The following is a 21,696-nucleotide window of genomic DNA, read 5'->3' as shown; positions in this document are numbered from 1 at the left end:
GATGGAGAGAGTATAGCTGACCAAATGGGCCGGGCCTGGCATGCCGACCCGCAAGCGCGTGATGGGCCAGGCCCGACACGCTCTAATCGGGCTGTGCCAGGCACGCGGCCGCCTTGGGCCATGCCTGGGCCTGAAGCTGGGCACGCGGGCCGGCACGGCACCGTTTATCTTTTTTTATTTTTTATATATATTATTTTATATATATAACACATAAAAAACAGCCCAGCGGGCCAAAATCAGTCCAAGAAACTACCTAGCAGGTCATCAGGCTAGTGGGCCAGCGTGCCTGGTGTGCCATCAAGCCGGCCCGTTTGGCTCCTGGGCCGTGCTTGGGCCGGAGGGGGCAGAACGCGGGCCGGCACGGCACGGCCCGACTAATAATCGTGCCATGGCGGGCCAAGCCGGGCCAGGCACGATTAAGATGGGCCGTGCCATGCCGGGCCGGGCCGGCCCGTTTGGCCAGCTATAGGAGAGAGTAGTAATTTGGAGGGGTAAAAAGCAAAGGTGTGGTCGCACGGTCAACAAGAAGTCAAGAAGAGACGAGTCTAGGGCCACGTCACTTTTCCCCATTCTCTCCCTCCTCAGTCCACTTCTCCTCCCAAACAGAGCAAGAGCAGACAATACGGCGGCTGGAAAACACCCAAGAAGAAGAAGAAGAAGAATCGAGAAGGGGAAATGGCGGAATCGAACTCGTACGAGGAGCAGCGCCGGAGGCAGATTGAGGAGAACCGCCGGAAGCTGGAGGAGCTCCGCCTGCACCACCTCTCCGCCGCCGTCCGCGAGGCCGCCGCCAGGCCCAAGCCCAACCCCAAGCCCAGGCCGGTCCGTCAGATCCTCTCCCTTCTTCTTCCTTGCCTCCGGTCGGTCTTCCGTTTCCTTTTCGCCCGTGCCCGTATATATCACTGGTCCGCTCGTCCGGTGTCGCAGAAGCGCAAGGCCCCGGAGCCCGGCGATCTCCGGCGGTCCGGCCGCGTCGCCGGCCTCCCGGAGCAGCCCAACTACCTCGAGGGCGCACTTCAGCGCGACTACCGTGGAGTGTACGAGGCGTATGCCGCTTCGAAAACGCCGACCGCCGAGGAGAGGGCCGGCGCCGTCGCCAAGGCCGAGGAGCTCAAGCGCCGGATCCACCGCATCCGCTGCCCCGCCTTCGTCAGGCCCATGTCCCACGAATGCGCCACCAGATCAATCCTGATGGTAAAGTACTGTAGCAAGGAAACTTGCACTGGATGTGATGTGAGGCAATGTGGTTCTTGGATCGGATTGGATGTTGATTTGGTGGGTTATATGCATCATGACAGCAAATCCCCAAGCACTTCATCGAGTATCTCCCGGCGCACGATGAGGCAGCCGTCTTGGTGGACGAGGCGGATGACGAGTTCCACATGATGTACAATGCCCACAGAAAGGGCAAACACTGTCACTACTACCTCGACAAGGGGTGGAGACGGTTTGCTGCCGACCATGACCTTGCCGATGGCGATTGCTTGGTTTTCCACATGACGGAGAGGGTAAAGTTCAAGGTGAGATTCAGCATCTCCTCCATTCCACGGATAAAAACGCCCGACTTTTTACTTTAAGGAACTCCACATTCAGTACGAGTGCGTTTATAACTTGTTTTCTAGCAAAAATTTTGCGGAACCGCTGTGTTCCAAATGTGGCCTTATGATTCTAAAACATTCCTGAAAGTTGCTTGGTGGTGTCATACTCAATAATGCGTTTGTCTGTTGAAACATTGGTTTCAAGTTTATATACATGAGAAAAACCTGGTATGTCTACTGAATAACTAGACTACATACTGGAGTCCTTGGTATGTCTTAGCTTAAATTATAAAGTGGGTTATATGCCATATCCATAATTGAAAGTTTGAAACTAGCGAGCTGTGTCTACTTATTCATATACGAGAAATTAGGCTTGTTTGGACTGCCAATTAATTCTACACAGAGTTTGCAGGCAACAATGTTATTGCTCAGCATCCCTACAGTATATACCTTCATTCCAACCAGATCTGAAAGGGCCTCTAGGAATTTTATTTCATTCATAGGCCTTCAATTGTCCAGAGTCATATCTTTTTAGATAGTGGAAGGGATTCTTTTAATGCCTAATCGTCAGGAGGCTGTTTTATCTCACTGCCAAGTGCATATCGTGCAACCTCATTAGTTATGTAAATGATGCAGGTCTACATTTTTAGAGCAAACCCAGACTATGAAAGCGACCAAACTTCCGATGACTCTGATGATGAAGAGTAATAAAGATGTGTGCTTCCAATACAATGTTTGATCGGAGCAGGTACTTTGTTCTTACCATTAATTGTTTCCTATAGGTTAAATTTCTTTCCATCGTTTGCCTAGGTTGAAGTGTACTTGAATTAAATATTTCTTTATCTTTTGCTGAGGCATTGATTTCATAATTGGCCAAGCTCAGTTCGCGAATAAAAAAAACACAAGCCCACTTGCTTATGAGTTATGGCCAAACATGACTGTGTGTCCTGCACTGGAGCTAGATGCTCTGACAAAACACACTGGTCGTTTCTCCCATTTCCCTATTGGTTTGAGATTTCGAGCTTGACAAGTGAAACTGCAACCTTATTTTGTTGCTTACTTATGCTAGCCGTGAAAATACACGAGGAACTGCAGTTTATGTACGAACTTTGAGAATTCTCATCAGTGGCCAAACGCCCAAACTAACCAATTGACATATTGGATGCGCGCGTAGAAATTAAAAACTGCCGGGATAGTGTTTCTTGATTCGTAGGAGCAGGTTGTCTTAGACCCGATGGACCATGCAAAAGTTCTGCCTGTCTTGCCTCGGTCGGTCCCCTTAGACTCACTTGATCAGCAGTTCTGTAGTAATACCAATTAAAATTCTCTTGTATACGGTTCTGATCTATCCTTATAGATGTTAATATGTCAAATATGTCTTTTGTTGCAGTTTGTAGGAGAAGCACGCTCTCCGCTGATGTTGGAATCGGCTACCGCGATTTTGTGCTGGTTGCGTGTAGAGTTGCAATCTCAGACCCTGCCATTGTAGCAGACCTGCATTATAACATAGGTTTGATAGGAGTAGCAGGTAACAGCGCGTGGTGCGGACCTTGTATTGGTTGAATTATATGATTGTAGTCTGATGATGGTCTCGAGTGCATTTTTTCGTGGCTGTTCCTGTTTGTTTTTGGCTACTAAAATGATCATCCTCTTGATCTTGAGTTCTTGGACACGGACCCCCTGGATAGTGATCATCCTCTTGACCTTGAGTTCTTGAGCGTGTGGATGAGGGCTGCAGGGCGCTTTTCTGGGCTGGTTCTGACGATATTCATGGTGGGAAATGTCCGGTGGCTCGGCAGAAATTCTGCAGGGCAAAGTGTCTTGGTGGCTTGGGAGTAATCGACTTGAACTTGCAGAGTCTGGCATTCCAACTGCAATGGGCTTGGCTGAAGCGCATAGATCTGGCTGCTAGACCTTGGCAAGGGTGGGTTGCCCATGCCCTCGGATCTGAAGGTGGAGGCCTTTTTCTGCAGTTTGGTTCATTGGAAGTTGGGTTCTGGCGACAATGTCCTCTTCTGAAATGATCGCCGGATCAATAGGACATGCGCCGACGATATTGCTCCAATCGTCACGGCTCAGGTCAATGCTAGTACAGGAGTCCGGTTAGGGAGGCGGCACATTCGCATTTCTGGATGTGCCAAATGAGCTCCCTACCAAGGGCTTGGTGCACTTCATTCAGTTATGGGATTCAGGCGATTCCTAGGATGAAGGATGTGGCGCTCTGGAAGTGGAGCAGCACTGCTACTTGCCTATTCATTCGCCTCTGCTTGCTTACCAGATGCTCAACGAGGGGGCCATCAAATATTCAAATTTGCTTGTGCCAAGGCTATTTGGAAATCTTGGGCGCCTCTTATAAACTGTAAAAAAATTACTTGGCTTGCACTTCACTATCGTCTATGGACCTCTGATTGTCGGCTGAGAAGAGGGCTGCAGGAACATCCATCCTTGTTCATGCTTCCTGTGCGACCAAGAGGAGGACACCACTGACCATATTTTGATGCAATGTGTTCGTGCTAGGAAGGCGTGGCTTGATGTTTGCAGGCTACACAGCTGGATAGTTCTCTGGTTCCTAGGATGACTGATAATCTACGTACATGCAAGAGGATCCATAAACATTACCGCTGTTTTAAGAAGTTGCAACATTGTTCAGAAGTTTTCTAGCATATCATTTCAGCTTAACTTGGGACTGAATAGGTGATAGTGTCCTGAAAAAAGAAAGGAAAGGGGATAGGCGACAGAGAAGGTACACTAAAATTTTGGGCTCTTGGAACTAGCTAGGGGTAGAAGTTGAACTATCGTTTTCAGTCAAGAAATCAAGATAAGTGTAGCTGCGCTGCCATTTGATTTTTTGCTCTCTTTTTCCAGTTCAGTGCGCAGTTGGTGGGCAACTGTATGATCAAGAGACCGTGACATGTTCTCAAACTTACTCAACTTGCTCTGTAAAAAGTTTGACTAGCTAGTATCATCTCAAAACCCATAAAAGCAGAGTTCTTTCTTTGTGTGTGAAAACCCATAGCATCGGAAGCGAATCACAGTCGATTTTCTTCCTTTTCGTTACCCTCCTTCGACGAAGGGGTTGAAGGAGGGTAACAAATATGTGCTCAACCTAGGATCTCTGATCCGGTTCTGCCTTGTGAGGGAGCATAGGAGACATCTGGAAGGAAAGCATGACCCCTACAAGTCCAGTTTCTGGGGGATGTCGCCACAAGCTAGACAACAAACTCGATGTACATATGGTGTCTTAATCAAAGCCTATCATGCACCTTGGTTATATATGTTTCTCTTTTTTTAATTTGTTGTTGCAAATATCATTGCCAATTTCTCCGTGGATTTCTGAAGATAAGATACGGTGTCGTGGAAAGCGAGCGAGGCGATTGGCCCACCCAGGTTTGGCCTGTCCTTGCAAGTGGGGGGCTTTTTTTCCACTTTCCTGTCTGGAATAGGATTCTCAGTCCACTAGTTTTCTTACAGGAATCGAATTCAAAGTCTCCTTCCTTTTTCTTATTTGTTTACTTATGAATTATTGCCTCTAAAATACCATGATCAGAGAGAAAGAAGGCCATGAACTTCTCAGATCATTAGTCTTTGATGAGCACGTTTCAACAACCTTCTCCAGACGAGGAGACATGGAAAAGATGCTCATGGTCTCACACAACAAGCATATGACAAAGAGTACCCTCCCTTGTGATCTGGACCCTGAAGAAAAGCATGATGAACTCCAGGATCCAGGCTGGTTCCCAACAACCTTTTCCAGATCAAAAGGACAAGACAAGGAAGAAAGATCATCCCATAGTCCACACCAGCACATACTAGAATTAAGAACCATGGCTGGTTCTTCCTCTGCATATTGCAGGAATTAACACCATGGTTTTGGATGCACAGAAGAAACCAACAGGGCAAGGAACAACCGAAGAGACATGCCATGGAAAGGAGGAACAGTTCTTTTTACTAGCTCATAGTCTCATACACACATAGCTTTTCACAGGCCCTTGGTACAGAATTTCTGGAGAGAAACGAAAAACAGGTTCATGGCTACAACAAAGCTGCAGCTCTTGCGCAGCTTCAACAACCCATCAACGCCGTTATGCACGAACCCGTCAGGGCGAGATCTCCCCATGCATGCATGCATGCATCTCTCCCAAGAGAAACATGAATGAACAAATAACTCAAGCACCACATCTTCTTCTTCTCCCGATCTAGTCCCAGTTTTTAATTGGTCCTTGATGAGTTCATGTTCAGTTCATGGTCCATACGGCCACATATATATATGTACGTAGTAGTCCATATTTTTGTTGAGGTGCAGTTGCAGATCCGGCCAAGGCATGGCCGTGCGCGCGTGCACTTGCTTTTTCCGTTTATGTGTGGCCCCAGGGGGCCAAGAACATGACCCTCCTGATGGGGTCCTCGGCGGCGGCCAAGCCCCGGCAGTCGGCGCCGTGGGCCGGCTGCGCCACCGGCTCGGCGGTCACAGCCGAGGAGGCCGCCAGCGGCCTCGCGGCGCCGTGGCCGCCGGTGCCCGTGGTGCCCGCGGCGGGTGTCCACCGGAGCTTGTCACGAAGGGCCTGCTTGACCTCGTGAGCCCAGGAGGCGCCGGCGGCGGCCTCCCCGGTGAAGTGAGGGGGCTTCATGGCAGAAAGATGAGGACTGGAGGAGGAAGGCTCGCTGCTTGTGCGTGTGCAGGCCGGGAGGAAGAGGGAGAGCGGTGGTAGATTTCTCTCCACAAGGCTTCGCCCAGGGGTGGCATTTATAGGCGGAGAAGAGGCGCCACTCCACTCGCTAAGCTAGAAAAAGAAGAAGATGCAAATTCGAACCCTAATAGCTACACGCACTATGTATATTGTGTATGGGAAGCTTTGATTTGGTGTTGTTTGTGATTGTTAATTAGGGCTTAAGTAGCTGTCAGCGGGGGCGTTGTTAATTAACCAAGGTGAAGGTGGTTGCCCGATTGCTCTTGGCGGCCTCTTGAAAAATGGATATTTTTTCTTCGTCCTGGCAAGTGGATATTTTCTTGTGGTGCTTTATAAAAAGGTTAAAATATGTTGTTCGTTGGGTCCCACCGTGTCTCCCACTAGATATAGTCTCCGTGATTATGATATTGCCATGTCCTTTTAGTTCATTTTTTTCCCTAGTAATCCAAAGTTGCATCTCATACACCAGCAATACCCTCATCCTTACGAACTCACGCACACACATGTTATATTTATAAGAACCTCTGAGATCTTGAAATTAACAAAATCGCCACCGACGCATTTATAGTTGACGGAAACATCTTCCCTCATTGAACACATAACACCGGAAGGCCTAAAATAAATGCAGAAAAATATGAGCACTAATATCAGGTCTGAAACTTGAACTCTTAGTCCTAGTTAAGACCTGTGATATGAGAGTAATTCTTTCTGAGTTGATAAGAAGAAAGATAAATCTGGCTCTCACAATTGCGTGAAAGTTCCATTGACACAGACACAAAACGACATGAACATAAAACATTTTTCCTAAAACAATATCTGAATTTTCTGTTTTTGTTTTGCTTTTTTAAAGCTTGTAATCTTATTAAAGTCCCAGTCTTGTCCGTCACAAAGCTGCTTCTTTTCAATTTCTTCTTATTGTGACGACCTCCGACTGAGTTGCCGAGAAACATACACAAATGAAAGAAGAAGGTGAATGCTCGCTTCAAAAAAAAAATGAAAAAGGTGAAGAGAGTAAGCTTTTTTTGTGGTTTCTTTTCCTCTCCATGGTAATTTATTTTTTCTATAAACATCTCTTCATTATTAGCTCAAAATGCTCAAAATTTAGATGTTCAGCACCCTCCAACATTTTACCTCTTCTATTGGGCCTCCTTTACTAAGATTCCTGGCTCCGTCCCTGTTCGGAGGCAATGTTCTCATCTTGGAATGATATTCCGGGTTGAATTATCAGGGTAGAGAGCGGCGATTTGGTGCCCGATCTGAGCCTGGGCATGAATAGTACCGCGATCTAAAATAGAAAGAAAGTTTACAAAAAATTCAATTTCTTTTGTGGTGCAAGATGTTTCTGTACGTGAACTCTGTGCAAAATTTTGTGAAGTTTGGACATTTGAGGGGCTCGTGGCAAAAAAAAAACAATTTTCGGATGTCCGAGAAACTTTTGAAAATCGCACTGTCCATGCCTGATTTTGTCTTCTTTGCTATGAGCTCCTCGAATGTCCAAACTTCATAAAATTTTGCACGGAGTTTACGCACAAAAACATCTTGCACCACAAAAAAAATTGAATTTTTTTTGAACTTTCTATTTTAAATTGAGCTACTGCTCACCGGACTCATGTGAGCCCGGGCTCCGGGTTGAATTATCGGGGTATAGAGCAATGGGTGCAATTATTTGACGCCCGTCGTGCTGTCCACCATGCATGCAGGTGCGTGCCAGCTGCCTGCCTACCTGCTACGTATTATTCCATTTTTTTAGCTGCCTACCTGCTATTATTCGAAAGCTTATAAAACTGAAAAATTCCTATGTGCAACAGCTTGCCCCTATGGACGATGGTGGCCATCGCTCTTGTTAGAATAAATCCCTCTCGTGGTTGGGCCCTCCATCTGGCCAATATTCCAAAAACTGGTGGGACCCGCCGGTCACTCTCACTCAGCCATGATGCATTGTTTATCTCATTGAATCATTAAAAAATGCAAGGTATATTATGTGAATCTTCTATGACATGTACATATATTTTTCACGAGGAAAAGGGAATATATTGAGCACCTATCACATCACTGAGCCCTGCCAACAGGCGGTTTGGCTTTGCCACACCGGATGTATGATATTTGTTTGCTACTCCTCAAGCAAATAGAACTTCACGCAAATTACATTCTTTATTTCGGACAATCTAGCTCGCACAATTGCGTGATGTTCCTTTGCGTGATGTATGCTTACGGGAGTATGTTGTCGATTCAGATAAATAGACATTTTTAGTAACACTGTTCATAAATTGCATTATTTTTACCACAAATAAAATTCTTCCATACAAAAAAAACCTAGGCATACCCCCCCCCTCCCTTTTTATGAGAGAACTTCCAAACTATTAATTGTCAATCATGATAGTACAACAAATCTAGAAATAATAAAAATTTACATTTAGATCCATAGACTACCTAGCGTCAACTATAAGCATTGAAACGAGCCGAAAGCGCGCTGATTATACATTAAATAACGGTCACTAAAGAAAGTACATTATACATGTATCATAATCGACAATATGTATTGCTTTCATATTTCCATGGAGATTTTAGTGTATAATTTTATTTCCATTATCATTTAAATAAAAACATGTGTTATGTATATGTAGGTTGATATCAATGAAATGTCACATCAAACAGTACATGTTGGGGAGGCATGTTGCACCATCAATAAACAAAGATGAACCGAAAGACCACCAAAAGCACAAAGTTCGTCACAACACATCGTTCTAATTTTTCATGGTAGAGTTCCCGGTCAAAGTTTGTGTTTAGTTGCACTTGTTGATTGTGGACACCCTGAGTTGTGTCGTGGGGCTCACTTATACATGCAAGTACGGTGCGTTAGGCTGCCTGCAAAGTTTCGGTATTGTGATCTCTCGCAGACACGCCACATCTACGAGTGTCTTTCATGGCGATGGTGCTTCTGTCTGCAAGCTATACATGCCTTGTCCGGGTGTTCGTTTTTTCTCTCCTTTTTTTTTTGAGAAATCGTTTTTTCTCTTCTTTGTTTAATTTTGCTTCCAAGATTCTTAGCCCGGTTTCCCTTATAAACAGGGTCACCTTGTTCAGGTTTTTTTAGACAACCTCGCATGCTTTATTCATCGTCCATAATGTTTACAGGAAAGAAATCAAGGTCTCCTGGCTGCCCTAACCACACATGACGGCCAAAACCTAAAGACAAAGCATATCTAGCGAGATTGTGAGCCTCGAAATTCGAGCTCCTAAACTCATCAACTACTTTACATGAAATAAAAGAGTTTGCACGAAGTATTATCTCATGCACAATAGCTCCATATCCAGCCGCTGAGTTCTTCTGGACATCTTCAACCACCCTCTTGCAGTCTGATGCAATTTGAATTGAATTCTCATATAGATCCTCAGCCAGAGCTTGACCTTCCCTTACTGCTATTGCCTCAAGTGTGCACAATAGTTCAGGTTTTTGATCGGGTCTTTTTTTTAATATAAACCGGATGAGCCAAAACTGGTTCAGCCATGTCGAGAGCCCATGGATCGGGGAGCCCGGCCCATGGACGGAGAGAGAAGTAGGCTGGCAGAGGAGCCCGGCCCGGTATCTCTGCTATCGCGCGGGCCTGACGAGGGCCTTGTTGTGGGCTACCCATGTCGTCTCCCGTGCCGTCGTCGTCCTTGCCTCGCCGTCGTCCTCCGGCGAATCGCTGCGGCCATGGCGGCCCCCCCGCCGCTTGTGCCGACTCCGCCCGCGAGCGTACGCTCTCCTCCTCCTGCTCCTCTCTGGCGCCGCCTCTGCTTCTCCCCGCCGCCCGCTCACCAGTTTCTCTTCTCTTGCTCCAGCTCAATCTGCGGGGCGCAGACGCCGCCGCCGGACCCCGCGCGCCCAAGCTCCACCGCCCCCTGGAGCCTCCGCGTCCGGCCGCGCAGGGGGGCCTCCACAGGCATGCCTCCCAGTCCCTCTATTCCGCCAGCAGGCGCCAGGAGCTGAATCCGCCGCCGAGCAGTCGAAACCGGTCACAGGCGCCACCGTCTAAAGTTGTGCCTCGATCAAGGTCGCCGCCGTCCACACCGATCACTGAGCGCCTGGCGGAGCCGCAGTGCGCCAAGCGGCCACGCCGAGGCGAGCCGGACGCGGCCGAGGCTGCCGTGGATGGTCGGGATGAAGGGGAGAAGGCGGTGTCAATGTTGTCGTCGGCCGACGGGTCGTCCGTGGAGAATCGGCCGAGCCGCAGCCACTGCAAGGTGCTGCCTTACTTCAAATTTTAGAATTTTTAGAGCTCTTGGGAGATTTGCCTTGTGGATCTATTTTGTGATGTTTCAGTGGCTCACCAACCTATACGATATGCTCTTGCTAATGTTCTTGGCAATTTATTTCATTTAGGCATCTTGCCATCACCAATTTGATTTCGTTTGATAGCGCTAAGGGGATTGGAGATTTTCTATTCATAACGAGTTAGACAGAAATTGGCGCATGAACATCACTCATCAACTTGATTTTAGACCGAAATGGCGTATTTGATTTTAGTGTGCTTTTTTGTAAGTGGTGCACGCCCGTAGGTGCTCTCACTAATAATTTCATGGCTTCATTGCATTTTGCAGCAGCCAGAAACTTCATCAGCTGCAGTGGAGCAGAGACCTGATCCTGCAATCCCGGGGGATGAGCAGAAGTTGGGTAGTGAGAAGATGGATGCAAAGGCCCGGACTGATCACAAGGTGAGAAACATCTCCTGCTGTGGGTGCATATTTTGAATTGCCCTGATGTCAATCAGAAATGAAAATAAATTTACCAGATAGATGAATTCTGTGTGTTACTGAAAATTCAACTGTGGCGGTGCTCTTTACTTCATTTTTGGAGCGTTAGGAACTATCTATGCTAGGTGGTTGGAACCCCATTACCAATCATTTTTATACTGTTAAGAGTTGACATCAAAATCTCTTGCTGAGGCTACGTGGTTGAGATTAAAACCCTTTCTTAAATAAATTCCCACTATACAACTACGGATCAACTTATTTACTAGGAGCTTAGGAAGACCGACAATGATGCTTACTGAGAACATATTACTCCCTCCGTTCCTAAATTTAAGTCTTTTTAAAGATTTCAATATGGACTACATACGGAGCAAAATGAGTGAATCTACACTCCGAAATATGTCTATATACATCCGTATGTAGTCTATATTGAAATCTCTAAAAAGACTTATATTTAAGAACGAAGGGAGTATATGTTTGTAGAACAAATACCCAAGTGAAAGCATTTAACAAAATGGGTGTACACTATCATATAGGTTTATCAGAGTTAATGTGTCCTTTTATTTATTTTTTCGATTTTTGCGCTGTTGCCCTTTCACGTTTACTGCTATGTATTCCTGCAACATGGACAAATTGAAGGTATTGATTCACTGTTTCGGATTTTCTTTTGGATGCCTGTTTAGGGGGCTTGATCCTTCTCATGCTACTTTTCTTCCATCCAGACATTGTATGTGAATAGCTCCACATCCATTCCATTCAGATTCAGTACTTTATCAAACAAAACCACACCATCCTCAGCATGTTCTATTAAAAAATGCAACCAAAATTCAAGTATTGAGATGAAATTCAATGACACTTCGTACAGTTGTCACAGTTGTTTTACCTGTCTATGTCGTGTTATTCATCAGGAGGGTCCATCCAGAAGTGCTCGTCGCAAAAAGATGAAAAGACAGGTACGGGCAGAATCTAAAATGGAACTGAGGGAGGTATGCAATTCCTCCTGATCCCCACTGACACCACCTCTTCCCTTGCTCCAGCTCAAGCTGCGGGGCGCAGATGCCGCCGTTGAATCCTGCGCGACCAAGCTGCACGGCTCCCTGGAGCCGCCGCAGCTGTCCGGGAGCCTCCACCGGCATGTGTCTCTGTGTTCTACCAGCAGGCGCCAGGAACCGAATCCGCCGCCGTGCAGCAGGCGCCGAGCAGAGAAGTCGCCGCCGCCGAAGTCCAAAATTAGGCCTCGAGCAAGGTCGCCGCCGATCACTCAGCTCCTAGCGGAGCAGCCGCACGCCAAGCGGCCACGCCAAGGCGAGGCGGACACAGCCGTGGAAGGTAAGGAGGAAGGGGAGAAGGCGGTGTCAATGTTGTCGTCAGTCGATGGGCCGTCCTTGGAGAATCGGCCAAGCTACAGCAACTGCAACTGCGAGGTGCTGCTTTACTTCAAATTTTAGAATTTTTAGAGCTCTTGGGAGAATTACCTTGGGGATCTATTTGTTATGTTTCAGTGGTTCACCAATCTATACGACATGCTCTTGCTAATTTTTTGGTACTCTTTCCGATCCATATTAATTGTCTCTGGTGAGGGAGTAATATATTTCATTTTAGGCATATTGTTATCACCAATTTGATTTAGTTTGCTAGCACTAAGGGAATTGGATACTATCTATTCATAACGAGTTAGACCGAAATTGGCGCATGCACATCCTTCATCAACTTGACTTTTTGTTTGCTAGCGCTAAGAGGTGCTTTGTTGTAAGTGGTACTATAGCAATGTGTAGTGCACGCGCATAGTAGTTCTCACTTTTCACCGCTGCGGGAAACTAATAACTTTACCTACTTTTTTTCATGGCTTCATTGCATTTTGCAGCAGCTAGAAACTTTATCAGCTGCAGTGGAGGAGAGACCTGATCCTGCAATCCCGGGGGATGAGCAGAAGTTGGATAGTGGGAGGAGGGATGCAAAGACCCAGACTGATCACAAGGTGATAAAGATCTCCTACTGTGTATGGGTGCATATTTTGAAATTGCCGTGATGTCAATCTGACATGAAAATAGGGGGCAATAATTAAATTTACCAAATAGATGAATTCTGTGTGTTACTGAAAATTCATCTGTGGCGCTGCTCTTTACTTCATTTTTGGAGTGGTGGGAACTATCTATGCTACGTCGTTAGAACGTCATTACCAATCATTTTGATACTGTTGACAGTTGAGACTAAAACACTTTCTTAAACAAATTTCACTAGACCACTAGACCAACTTATTAACTAGGAGCTTAGGAAGACTGACAATGATGTTTACTGAGAAACATATTGCATGTTTGTAGAACAAATACCCAAGTGAAAGCATTTAACAAAATTGGTGTACACTATCATAGGTTTATCAGAGTTAATGTGTCCCTTTATTTATTTATTTTGGATTTTTGCACTATTGCCCTTTCACGTTTACCGATATATGTTCTTGCAACATGGACAAATTTAAGGTATTGATTCACTGTTTCGGGTTTCCCTTTTTAAGCATGCTTAGGGTGTTTGGTCCTTCAATGTACTTTTCTTCCATCCATACGTTGTATACGAACAGCTCCACACCCATTCCATTCAGTACTTTATCAAACAAAACCACACTATCTCGGCATGTTCTATTAAAAAACGCGACCAAATTCAAGTATTGAGATGAAGTTCAATGTTACTTTGTTGCAGTTGTCACAGTTGTTTACATGTCTATGTTGTGTTACTCATCAGGATGGCCCATCCAGAAGTGCTCGTCGCAAAAAGATGAAAAGACGGATACGGGCAGGATCTGAAAAGGAACTGAGGGAGGTATGGAATAGCTTGATTCTGGTTTAACTAGTGCTTGACTGGTAGTATTATGTAAATGATTTGTTTCACTTAACAGGTTGAACGACATTCAATCTATGCCCTTTGCTTGCGTTCATTAGTGAATCTGATTGGATTGACAACATAGTTGCAAACCAGTAATATTTGAATCTCTTAGTTACTACACCCCACCTTTTAGCTTTATAGGACAAGCAGCCCTTTGGATGGCTGTTATTTAGAACAGTGATATTTTGAATCTCATCCTTAAATTTGTCAATTCCGATGTATAGTAATTGTGGTTGTTCACTCTTTAGATGAAAAAGGATAAGCTGTTAGAAAACATTAAAAAGCTGCAAGCTTGCATCTGGCTTCTTGAGAAGGAAGGTGCAGACACGGCTGAAATCATGGAATTCAGGAGTTTGCTTGAATCAACGAAGATGCAGTATGCGCAGTATGTGGAGAATGGTAGCAAAGTGAAACCTTTCAACTTCATATTCAGTGTTTATTTCTCTCACTAACGGAATTGGTATCTGATGTAGAGACACAGTTGGCAAAGGAAGGGTCAAGTGCATCATCACCTCAGGCGCTAAACAAGGATAGACCCGAGAAAATGGTGGGCAACTTGAAATACATTTGCTACTTTTAGTATTCTGTTGCTAAAATGCATGTAGTTAACTTTAATAAAGTACTAGATATGCCCAGGATACTATCATATCAGTTCCTGTTGAGAGAAAAAGCATCGAAAGATTCTGCACAATCTTCACGGAAGAAAGTGCCCTTGGAAAACCGTATAAATCAGGTGCTTATATAGGGAGGGAGGGGCACTCCACTTCTGACATCTTGAGAAGCATGCATAATCCCGACTTGTGCCACCAAGACAGTACTATTTCGACTTTACGAGAGAGAAGGGAGGGTAAAAGCCATTTTCCCACTCAAGCCCAGATGTCAGTGCCCTGACACATGCCATACAAACAGACGCAAGGGCACTGCCAGTTGCAACATGTTCTTGGTTTAGTTCCAAGGGGAAACGGCTTTGAGCTCCCTTCTCTCCTGAAATATTGTGAGTATTATCTTTATGACCAGAGTGTTCCGCCGTTTGGGCAAATGGCCACAATTTTGTAGTATCCTTAACGAAATCAGGATTGTGCGGTGTGTTTTAGACTTTCAACAACTGCCATCCAAGTGGACTATCTAGGAGCAACTTTTTCGTCATTTTTTGGCATTTGATAGTCAAAGTGTAATCGTTCTATCTTCCTGTCGACTTACTTCACTTGAAGCTGCTACCTGTGCCAACCTTCATTCTACTTGGATGTGATATTATTTGTCCATTTGTCTACAGTTAGCTACAGCTTATTGCCACACATATCAACAGCTTGACTAGACGCCCCCCACTATGTCAGATATCAGTGTAACTAACTGACTGAATTTCTTTTATGACGTTCTGTGTTTTGCAGCATGTGGAAACTCCTATAGAGAAGGTTGAGAGAGATGAGCAAAACTTGGATTCTGGAAAGGCAGAGGGCAGTAGCCTGAAAGGTTTCAAGGCAAGTTCTTTTCATGATAAATCTTTCTGGAAAGGCAGAGGGCAGTAGCCTGAAAGGTTTCAAGGCAAGTTCTTTTCATTACTTGTGTCTTGACGTCAATCAAATCCTTTAATAATAGGCAGTCTCGAAACAGAACGAATTAGCGGAGGAGGTGAATTTTCTTAAGATTGAACTTGAAGCAGTCAAGCAAGATCGTGACTATCAATTAGCTCAGGTGCAGTCTTTGACGGCTGATGTAGCTAAGCAGAAAGAAGTTGCAAGAAGATGTGGGGCTGAGCTAGAGAATGCCATGAGGAGAGTTGCTGCCCTCGAGGTATCTTTTCTGTCGTGTTTCCCTTTTCTAGATCTACAAGCCGTCGAGCAACTGACAAATGGGTATTATATTATATATAATCGTGTAGGAAGGAGGCCTGTTGCAAAGGGAGACAATAAGAACGTTGCAGATTCAGCTTGCTTCTGCAAATGAGAAACTAACGGTATGTGACGACTGAATCCTTTCTGAGCGATGTATCGTGCAATCCTGTTGCTTGGAAGCAAAAGGGAAATCGGTATTGGAGAAACAGAAGTTGCTGCAGTTTTTGTTTCTGTTAACTCCTGATGAAATGACAGTGTTTTCACTAGCTAATCCGTACTTGTTGCATAAACAATGTAGCCGCACCCTTTGATCTCCAATGGAGAACTATTTTGTGCTATGTTGAATCGGGAGACTAACTGACGTTGTCTTGGCTGTAATCAGGGGCTGCCCTCTTCCACCAAAGATTGATGCAAAGCCAAAGGTCTGACCGGATTGGCATGTGCTGCAGCAATGTTGGGGCCTCTTAATCAACGGTGTCGATTCGCCCGGCAACACCGGTGTGTATAACACGAACGAGGTATCCTGATGATGCACATATTTGGTTGATTTTTGCCGACAACAGAAGGGTAGAAGCAGGACAGAATAGTTGTGTACTATTTTTTATTTTGTTTTCTGTTCGCTTGGTTTACTTCTACTAAACCTAAAAGCTCCCTCGGGAAGGGGTGCGCCATGTATCTATCTAGATAGTTCGGACAGCAGTTGTGCCGAAAGCCTGAAACTAATGGCGGCACGGTTAGGGTCTATGAGATTTAGCCGATGCCGATCGAATGTGATGTAACTAAGGCATACTATATCACAGCAATTATTTGTTTCTGGAACTGAGTCCGACGCCGCGCTATTTCAGAGAGCATCATCCACCATTTGTAGCTACGCACCTACTCCCAACATTTAACGACTTCAAGGCAGTTCGATGAGACCTAATATAAGTATCACCCCAAATTTATGTATAACCAAATTTCTGTTGGACGTCCAAAAAGTTCCAAAGGCATCTAAAAGTTTCTTGCCAAATACCATATCTGAATTCATCTACGTATCACCCAAAAACGAATTCATTAAGTAATTACCAATAGAATGATTTTATCTTAAAAAGTGTTACTGTATTCCTTCCTTCCATTCCATGTAATACTATCGTAGTAACCTGTGTCACATCTTCATGTGATTTCCATGAAAATGTACACAATGATCTAATATAATGAACATATTGGTGTAAGATTATGTATAAGCAACGCAACTGTTATGAATCTATATTGTTTCTGTAGATAGTACAATAAATATATTTATGAGTACCAAAAAATGGTTAACATAATTAATGATGTTTCTCGTGCAACTACGCAGGCACCTGGCTAGTTATTTGTAATAGCATGATATGAGTAGTTATGAAGGGGAGCCTGGCCTCTTACAGAAATGTAGGGAAAGGCTGCGTACAATAGACCCAAAGTGGTCGGACCCTTCCCCAAACCCTGCGCAAGCGGGAGCTACATGCACTGGGGCTGCCCCTTTTTTTAGCATGATATGAGTAGTTATGAAACACGGAATTTTGTTTCTTGGACAATCTCAGCACACTAAAGAAAGAGTACATCCTCACATTTGTGAGGGCCACTGCTAGTTATGTACTCCCTCCGATCCAAAATAAGTGCCATAGCTTTGAACTAAGGTTAGGAGGAAGTAGTACTTATCAACAACACAAGCACACTATTAGGGAAAAGCCTAGCAGTAGCACGGGTCTAGGGTCTATTAGTAGCGTTGCGGGAAAGGGTCTACCGAATCGCGGGAGCGGCTGACAACTGTACAGTGACTGACAACTGTACGGGAGCACTTTTAATTTTTCCAGAAAACAAAAGAGAAAGAAATCCAATAAGGGACATCAACAAGGATGATAGAGGAGCTCATATTGATGTTCCATGCTCACAAAAATAGAGTTATTGTTCCAATAGAAATGGGCAGCATATAGATACATTACATTCGAGGCATAGAAATCAATAGCAGATTAGATAGATAGAGTAGCTCATATGGTGTTCCATGCTCACAAAAAACAGTCATTATTCCAATAGAACTGGGTGGCATAAATACTGCATTACATTCGAGGCATATCAATCAACATATAGGTGGTCATCACGAGTTAGCTTTCTCCATATGCTTGTGAAATAGCTCGATGTGATCGATGACGAGGCGGATAACAGAGAGGAACTCACCGCCCCTGCCAAGCTGTATACAGTGGGAAATACCGGTGCTATGGTAGGCTGCATAGCACAGGAACTCCACCCACACCCCAAAGATGACTTGCAGCATCGGCAAATTGCTTCTGTTTCCAAGCAGCTTAGCAGCTAGAAATGAGTAGGGCTTCGACGTCTTCAACTTAGGGTCCTCATTCTCATCGGCAAGTAATGTCCTAGCAAACTCCTTGCTAGTACAAAATTTGCTGGTCTTCCACCACTGCTCCAAATTGTTGATGGTAGAATTGCTTGGGACTCCGCCGGGCAGCAAGTTTGGGTGTATCATTAAGAACCCCATGTACTTAGATAATACCTTTATTGCCTCTACAAGAACTTTATCGTCCTCTTCAGCGTTGAGGCACCTACTTTGATGCTGGGTGTCATCACAGCAGCAAAGGTAAATGTCGGTTGCTACTTGCCAGATGAGAATGCAATGGGCGAAATCCCTGTCCTTGATAGAAAAGCCCATATCATCCAAGAGCCTGTATTCTGTTAGCACACATTTTCCCGGTGCATCCAGGATACTCCATGTCTCAGAATAACGAGTCATTGTTCTCCGTACCTGTCCCAACACTTGTTCCTTGAACTTCATCGTGATCTTTGTATTGACTGAGAACTTCACCTTTCTCCGCCACTTTTTAAGTGCAGTTGCCTCTACAATCCTGTTCATCCAATTGGTTTGGTTACGGGTGCAGTAATCCAACACATTATGTTGCCCGATGGAGTGCAACCATTTTCTTTGGCTTCTCACTTGGGTAAGTCGTCGAATGCACAAAACCATAGCATTAGTTCTGTTCCATCCCTGACAGTGCAAGTAGCCGCACGTCCATGTTGATCCTACAATTGCAAACACTGATGTGGTTTCCAGAACGATGGCCCCAACCAATAGCATGTAACTGATGGAGACATCTACTCTGCTGTGAGCACCTTTACCGTCGTCGAGACGGAACAACAAGAATGCGCTCACCGTGCCAAGCAGCGAGATGGAACGGATCAAGTAGCCTTGCCAACTGTGAACCACTTGCGCCTTAGTGTAAAACAGGTCGTACAGAAGGGAGAGCTCCGCCTCGACCAGGTCATACATGTCCATGTTGAATTCATACGGCAGAGGCAGAACGGGGTCTAAATAACTGAGAATGGTGTCGGTGGACCACCTTTCCAGGCTGACGTTGATAAATGAACCCATACAAAAATGGAACATGTAATGAGCGTCGAATAGAATCTCCTCCTCTCTATCCATCTTAGCTCTCGTCTCCTTGATGTAAGCCCGTTCTTGAGAAGTTTTGCTGTAAACTTTCAACAAAGCAAAATTGCCATTGCTGCCTCTTTGGAGAGCCCACACCCTCTCCCCGTACTTGAGGAAACCCACTATGAACATCACTATGGTGGCTGAGACCAAGTTCCAGGTACCCGGTATGATGTACCGGTAGATGGCGTAGCCGGCTCCCGATGCCTGCACTAGGAGAGTCAGCAGGTGGCGCCTCCATAGCTGATAGCTGGTTGTCCTCTAGGGAGAAGGCAGTGATGGTGTCCTGGCCACCGAGGTGGAGCAGAAAGAAGGTTGCCCAGAACGCGATGAGCCCGTCATCCCCCGGCCTGCTTTCAAGGGACATGTGCCCAAGGGCATATACCGCCATGTTATCGGCCATCAGGTACGACAGCCAGAGGAAGGCCAGCAGCACGCCAGAGGAACTGCGCCGCCGGAACCCACTGAAGACGAGGAGGATGAGCTGCAGCAGGAAGCTGGCGACAACCAAGATCTGGATCCCCCATTCTTTCCACACACGCACCACGAGTCCTCCTCCTGCCGCCATTGATGTGTGGTCCACTGAAAAGCATACAGGAACATAAGAACGGCTCACAACAACATATCCGTATCTACATGTACTCATATGCTCTGCCAAATCTAGCTACATGACGTACTCATGGCAACGAACAAATGAGTGAACCACATTAGAAACTACGTACCCATAGACCATGGCTATCACATTTATACAAGGGTATAGGGATACAAGGTATGTGGATCTAGAAGAAGAACATATAGTGAGCTTGGTTTGACTTACATGAGGAGGAGACCAGCCGGTGGGATGAGCAGCGATGAGCCGGATCACTTGGAGGATGATCAGAAAGCTGGGGTGTAGCAAGGGCGATGGAGACTTGGAGAGTAGCAGATCGAGCTTTTCAGTTGCAGTTTGAGAGTGTGTTCGGTCTACTGGCAATGTAGTGATCCAACTCCAGGTCTGTCGGAGGAAAAATGGGCAAGAACGACTTCCCAGGAAATAAACAAATGACTTGATGCCAGTTTAATTTTCTACCTTTTGATTCCTGCCAGCTAGTTGTAACGTGGGCGGTTGGATTAGGTGTTTAAATTATAGTAAGACGATAAGCCTTGACCATGCTTAATTAGATGCATGGCATGGGCGGTATGATATGATCTCATCTGTTGCCTAGTTGCCAACCGATCTGATCCATTCAAATGTTTTAATTAACCGCATCTCTCCAGTAAATTGAGTGTTTTGGCTGAATTGGTTGGTGCACACAATTAAGGGCATCTCTAACCGAACCCTCAAATTTCTTGAGAAAGATTGTAGTTAACTTTCAATAAAGTGGAAATGCCCAGGATGCTATCATGTCAGTTCCTGTCGAGAGAAAAAACATCGAAAGGCTCTGCAGTCTTGCGGAAAGTGACCATGGAAAACCGTACAGACGACCAGGTATTTGTATTTCAAGACCAGGTATTGACATAGTGACATAGGGAGGGAGGGGCACTCCACTCTGCCATCTCGAGAAGCATGCCGTAAATCCTGACTTGTGCCACCGAGACAGTACTATTTCGACTCTACGAGAGAGAAAGGAGGGTAAGCCAATGTCCAACTGAAGCCCACCTGTGCCCTCACACATGTCATACAAACACACGCATGGTCACTGCCAGTTGCAACTGTTCTTGGTTTAGTTCCAAGGGGAAACGGCTTTGAGCTCCATTCTCCCCTGAAGAGTAAATAGCATAAAACTACTAGTTTACAGGCTAGGGTTCCAAAAAACTGCCACTTTTAATTTTTCTCAGAAAACTACTAAACGAGCGGTCGGCTGTTTTAAAAAACCCAAAACACCAGAGATTAGTGTTTTAACCGTTTTCCTGACGTGCTTGGCCCACCGGTCAGGCCACGCGCGCTCACGGCGCAGCCGTTGACGGCCGTTAGCCCGGCCGGTCTGGTCGGAACCAAAGTAGGCGGTCGGGCCGCACTCTCTCTCAGTCTCCCCTCCTCTCCCCCTCCTCTCCCCCGCAGTGACCTAGGTGGGCGATGGCGGCGGCGCAGCCACATGGCGTCGGCGGCGAGCTATTGAGCCAAGGCGTCACCGGCCAGGAGGGCGGTGGACACTCAGAGGTGGACAAATGGCTAGGCAGCTCGAGCTTCCCGGCGCAGCGGTCGCAGCAGCCATCACCGCCCGCGGCTCAGGTAGATCCGGCGAGCTCAGATCCGACAGTTCACGTGGCTAGGGTAGTGGCGAAGTGCATCCACGCGGATCCAGATGGCGGCCACACTTGGGCGTCGTCCTTTGGTGGAGTGAGGTAAGAAATTTATGGGCCCTTCATACGTTTAGTTCAAATTAGAACTAGGGTTAGTACTTGTTTGTTCTTGGCATGGTACTGTATTTTATTGGTTATGTCATTGTAGAAGAAAGTGCATTTGGTTAGTTCATTTGGTCAGTGCATTCACTGTAATTAGAAGAAAATTCAGTAATGTTCAGTGCATTTGGTCATTGTTTTAAGTTTCAGTGACTTAAAAAATAATTGTTTGTCAATTTAATCCT

General features: G+C 45.7%; 3 protein-coding genes and 1 pseudogene across 8 annotated transcripts; 2 read left to right on the top strand and 2 right to left on the bottom strand.

Moving 5' to 3' along the window:
* Positions 1-567: 567 nt before the first annotated feature.
* On the top strand, positions 568-5,553 carry LOC125553030 (B3 domain-containing protein Os06g0194400-like). The gene is made up of 5 exons (XM_048716772.1): positions 568-822; positions 928-1,194; positions 1,299-1,520; positions 2,175-2,286; positions 2,929-5,553. Exons 1-4 carry the CDS (start codon positions 676-678, stop codon positions 2,244-2,246), a joined length of 708 nt encoding a protein of 235 aa, XP_048572729.1. The 5' UTR covers positions 568-675; the 3' UTR covers positions 2,247-2,286; positions 2,929-5,553.
* LOC125553032 lies at positions 5,464-6,265 on the bottom strand. The gene has a single exon (XM_048716774.1). It carries the CDS (start codon positions 6,164-6,166, stop codon positions 5,894-5,896), a length of 273 nt encoding a protein of 90 aa, XP_048572731.1. The 5' UTR covers positions 6,167-6,265; the 3' UTR covers positions 5,464-5,893.
* A 3,540-nt stretch (positions 6,266-9,805) lies between these two features.
* Positions 9,806-16,492, top strand: LOC125553028 (serine/arginine repetitive matrix protein 1-like). 6 transcript variants are annotated; one of them, XM_048716769.1, is made up of 13 exons: positions 9,806-9,965; positions 10,052-10,453; positions 10,814-10,924; positions 11,869-11,913; positions 11,998-12,384; positions 12,825-12,938; positions 13,697-13,774; positions 14,086-14,236; positions 14,311-14,384; positions 15,226-15,315; positions 15,434-15,628; positions 15,717-15,791; positions 16,052-16,492. In XM_048716769.1, the coding sequence occupies exons 1-13, from the start codon at positions 9,924-9,926 to the stop codon at positions 16,076-16,078; spliced, it is 1,791 nt and encodes a 596-aa protein (XP_048572726.1). In that variant the 5' UTR covers positions 9,806-9,923; the 3' UTR covers positions 16,079-16,492. The 6 variants fall into 6 exon arrangements, 5 of the variants coding, with proteins under 5 accessions (XP_048572726.1, XP_048572725.1, XP_048572728.1 ...); XM_048716768.1 differs by having other exon boundaries at positions 10,811-10,924; positions 12,828-12,938; XM_048716770.1 differs by having other exon boundaries at positions 9,807-9,965; positions 10,811-10,924; positions 15,449-15,628.
* A 1,290-nt stretch (positions 16,493-17,782) lies between these two features.
* Positions 17,783-19,697, bottom strand: LOC125554937 (annotated as a pseudogene).
* Between the last annotated feature and the right edge of the window lie 1,999 nt (positions 19,698-21,696).

The sequence above is a fragment of the Triticum urartu genome, chromosome 4, assembly GCF_003073215.2.
Source record: "Triticum urartu cultivar G1812 chromosome 4, Tu2.1, whole genome shotgun sequence".
NCBI lineage: Eukaryota > Viridiplantae > Streptophyta > Magnoliopsida > Poales > Poaceae > Triticum > Triticum urartu.
Note: the sequence above shows the minus strand (reverse complement) of the source record. Positions and strands in the feature narration are given on the sequence as shown.

What these genes read in the sequence shown, in the direction of transcription:
- LOC125553028 (XM_048716767.1), top strand. Translation starts at nt 9,924, where the DNA reads ATGGCGGCCCCCCCGCCGCTTGTGCCGACTCCGCCCGCGAGC. An exon ending in GCAAAAAGATGAAAAGACAG is followed by an intron (nt 11,914 to 11,997) that starts GTACGGGCAGAA and finishes CCCTTGCTCCAG; the next exon opens with CTCAAGCTGCGGGGCGCAGA. An exon ending in ACAGCAACTGCAACTGCGAG is followed by an intron (nt 12,385 to 12,824) that starts GTGCTGCTTTAC and finishes TGCATTTTGCAG; the next exon opens with CAGCTAGAAACTTTATCAGC.
- LOC125553032 (XM_048716774.1), bottom strand. Translation starts at nt 6,166, where the DNA reads ATGAAGCCCCCTCACTTCACCGGGGAGGCCGCCGCCGGCGCCTCCTGG.
- LOC125553030 (XM_048716772.1), top strand. Translation starts at nt 676, where the DNA reads ATGGCGGAATCGAACTCGTACGAGGAGCAGCGCCGGAGGCAGATTGAG. An exon ending in CCACCAGATCAATCCTGATG is followed by an intron (nt 1,195 to 1,298) that starts GTAAAGTACTGT and finishes GCATCATGACAG; the next exon opens with CAAATCCCCAAGCACTTCAT. An exon ending in CGGAGAGGGTAAAGTTCAAG is followed by an intron (nt 1,521 to 2,174) that starts GTGAGATTCAGC and finishes TAAATGATGCAG; the next exon opens with GTCTACATTTTTAGAGCAAA.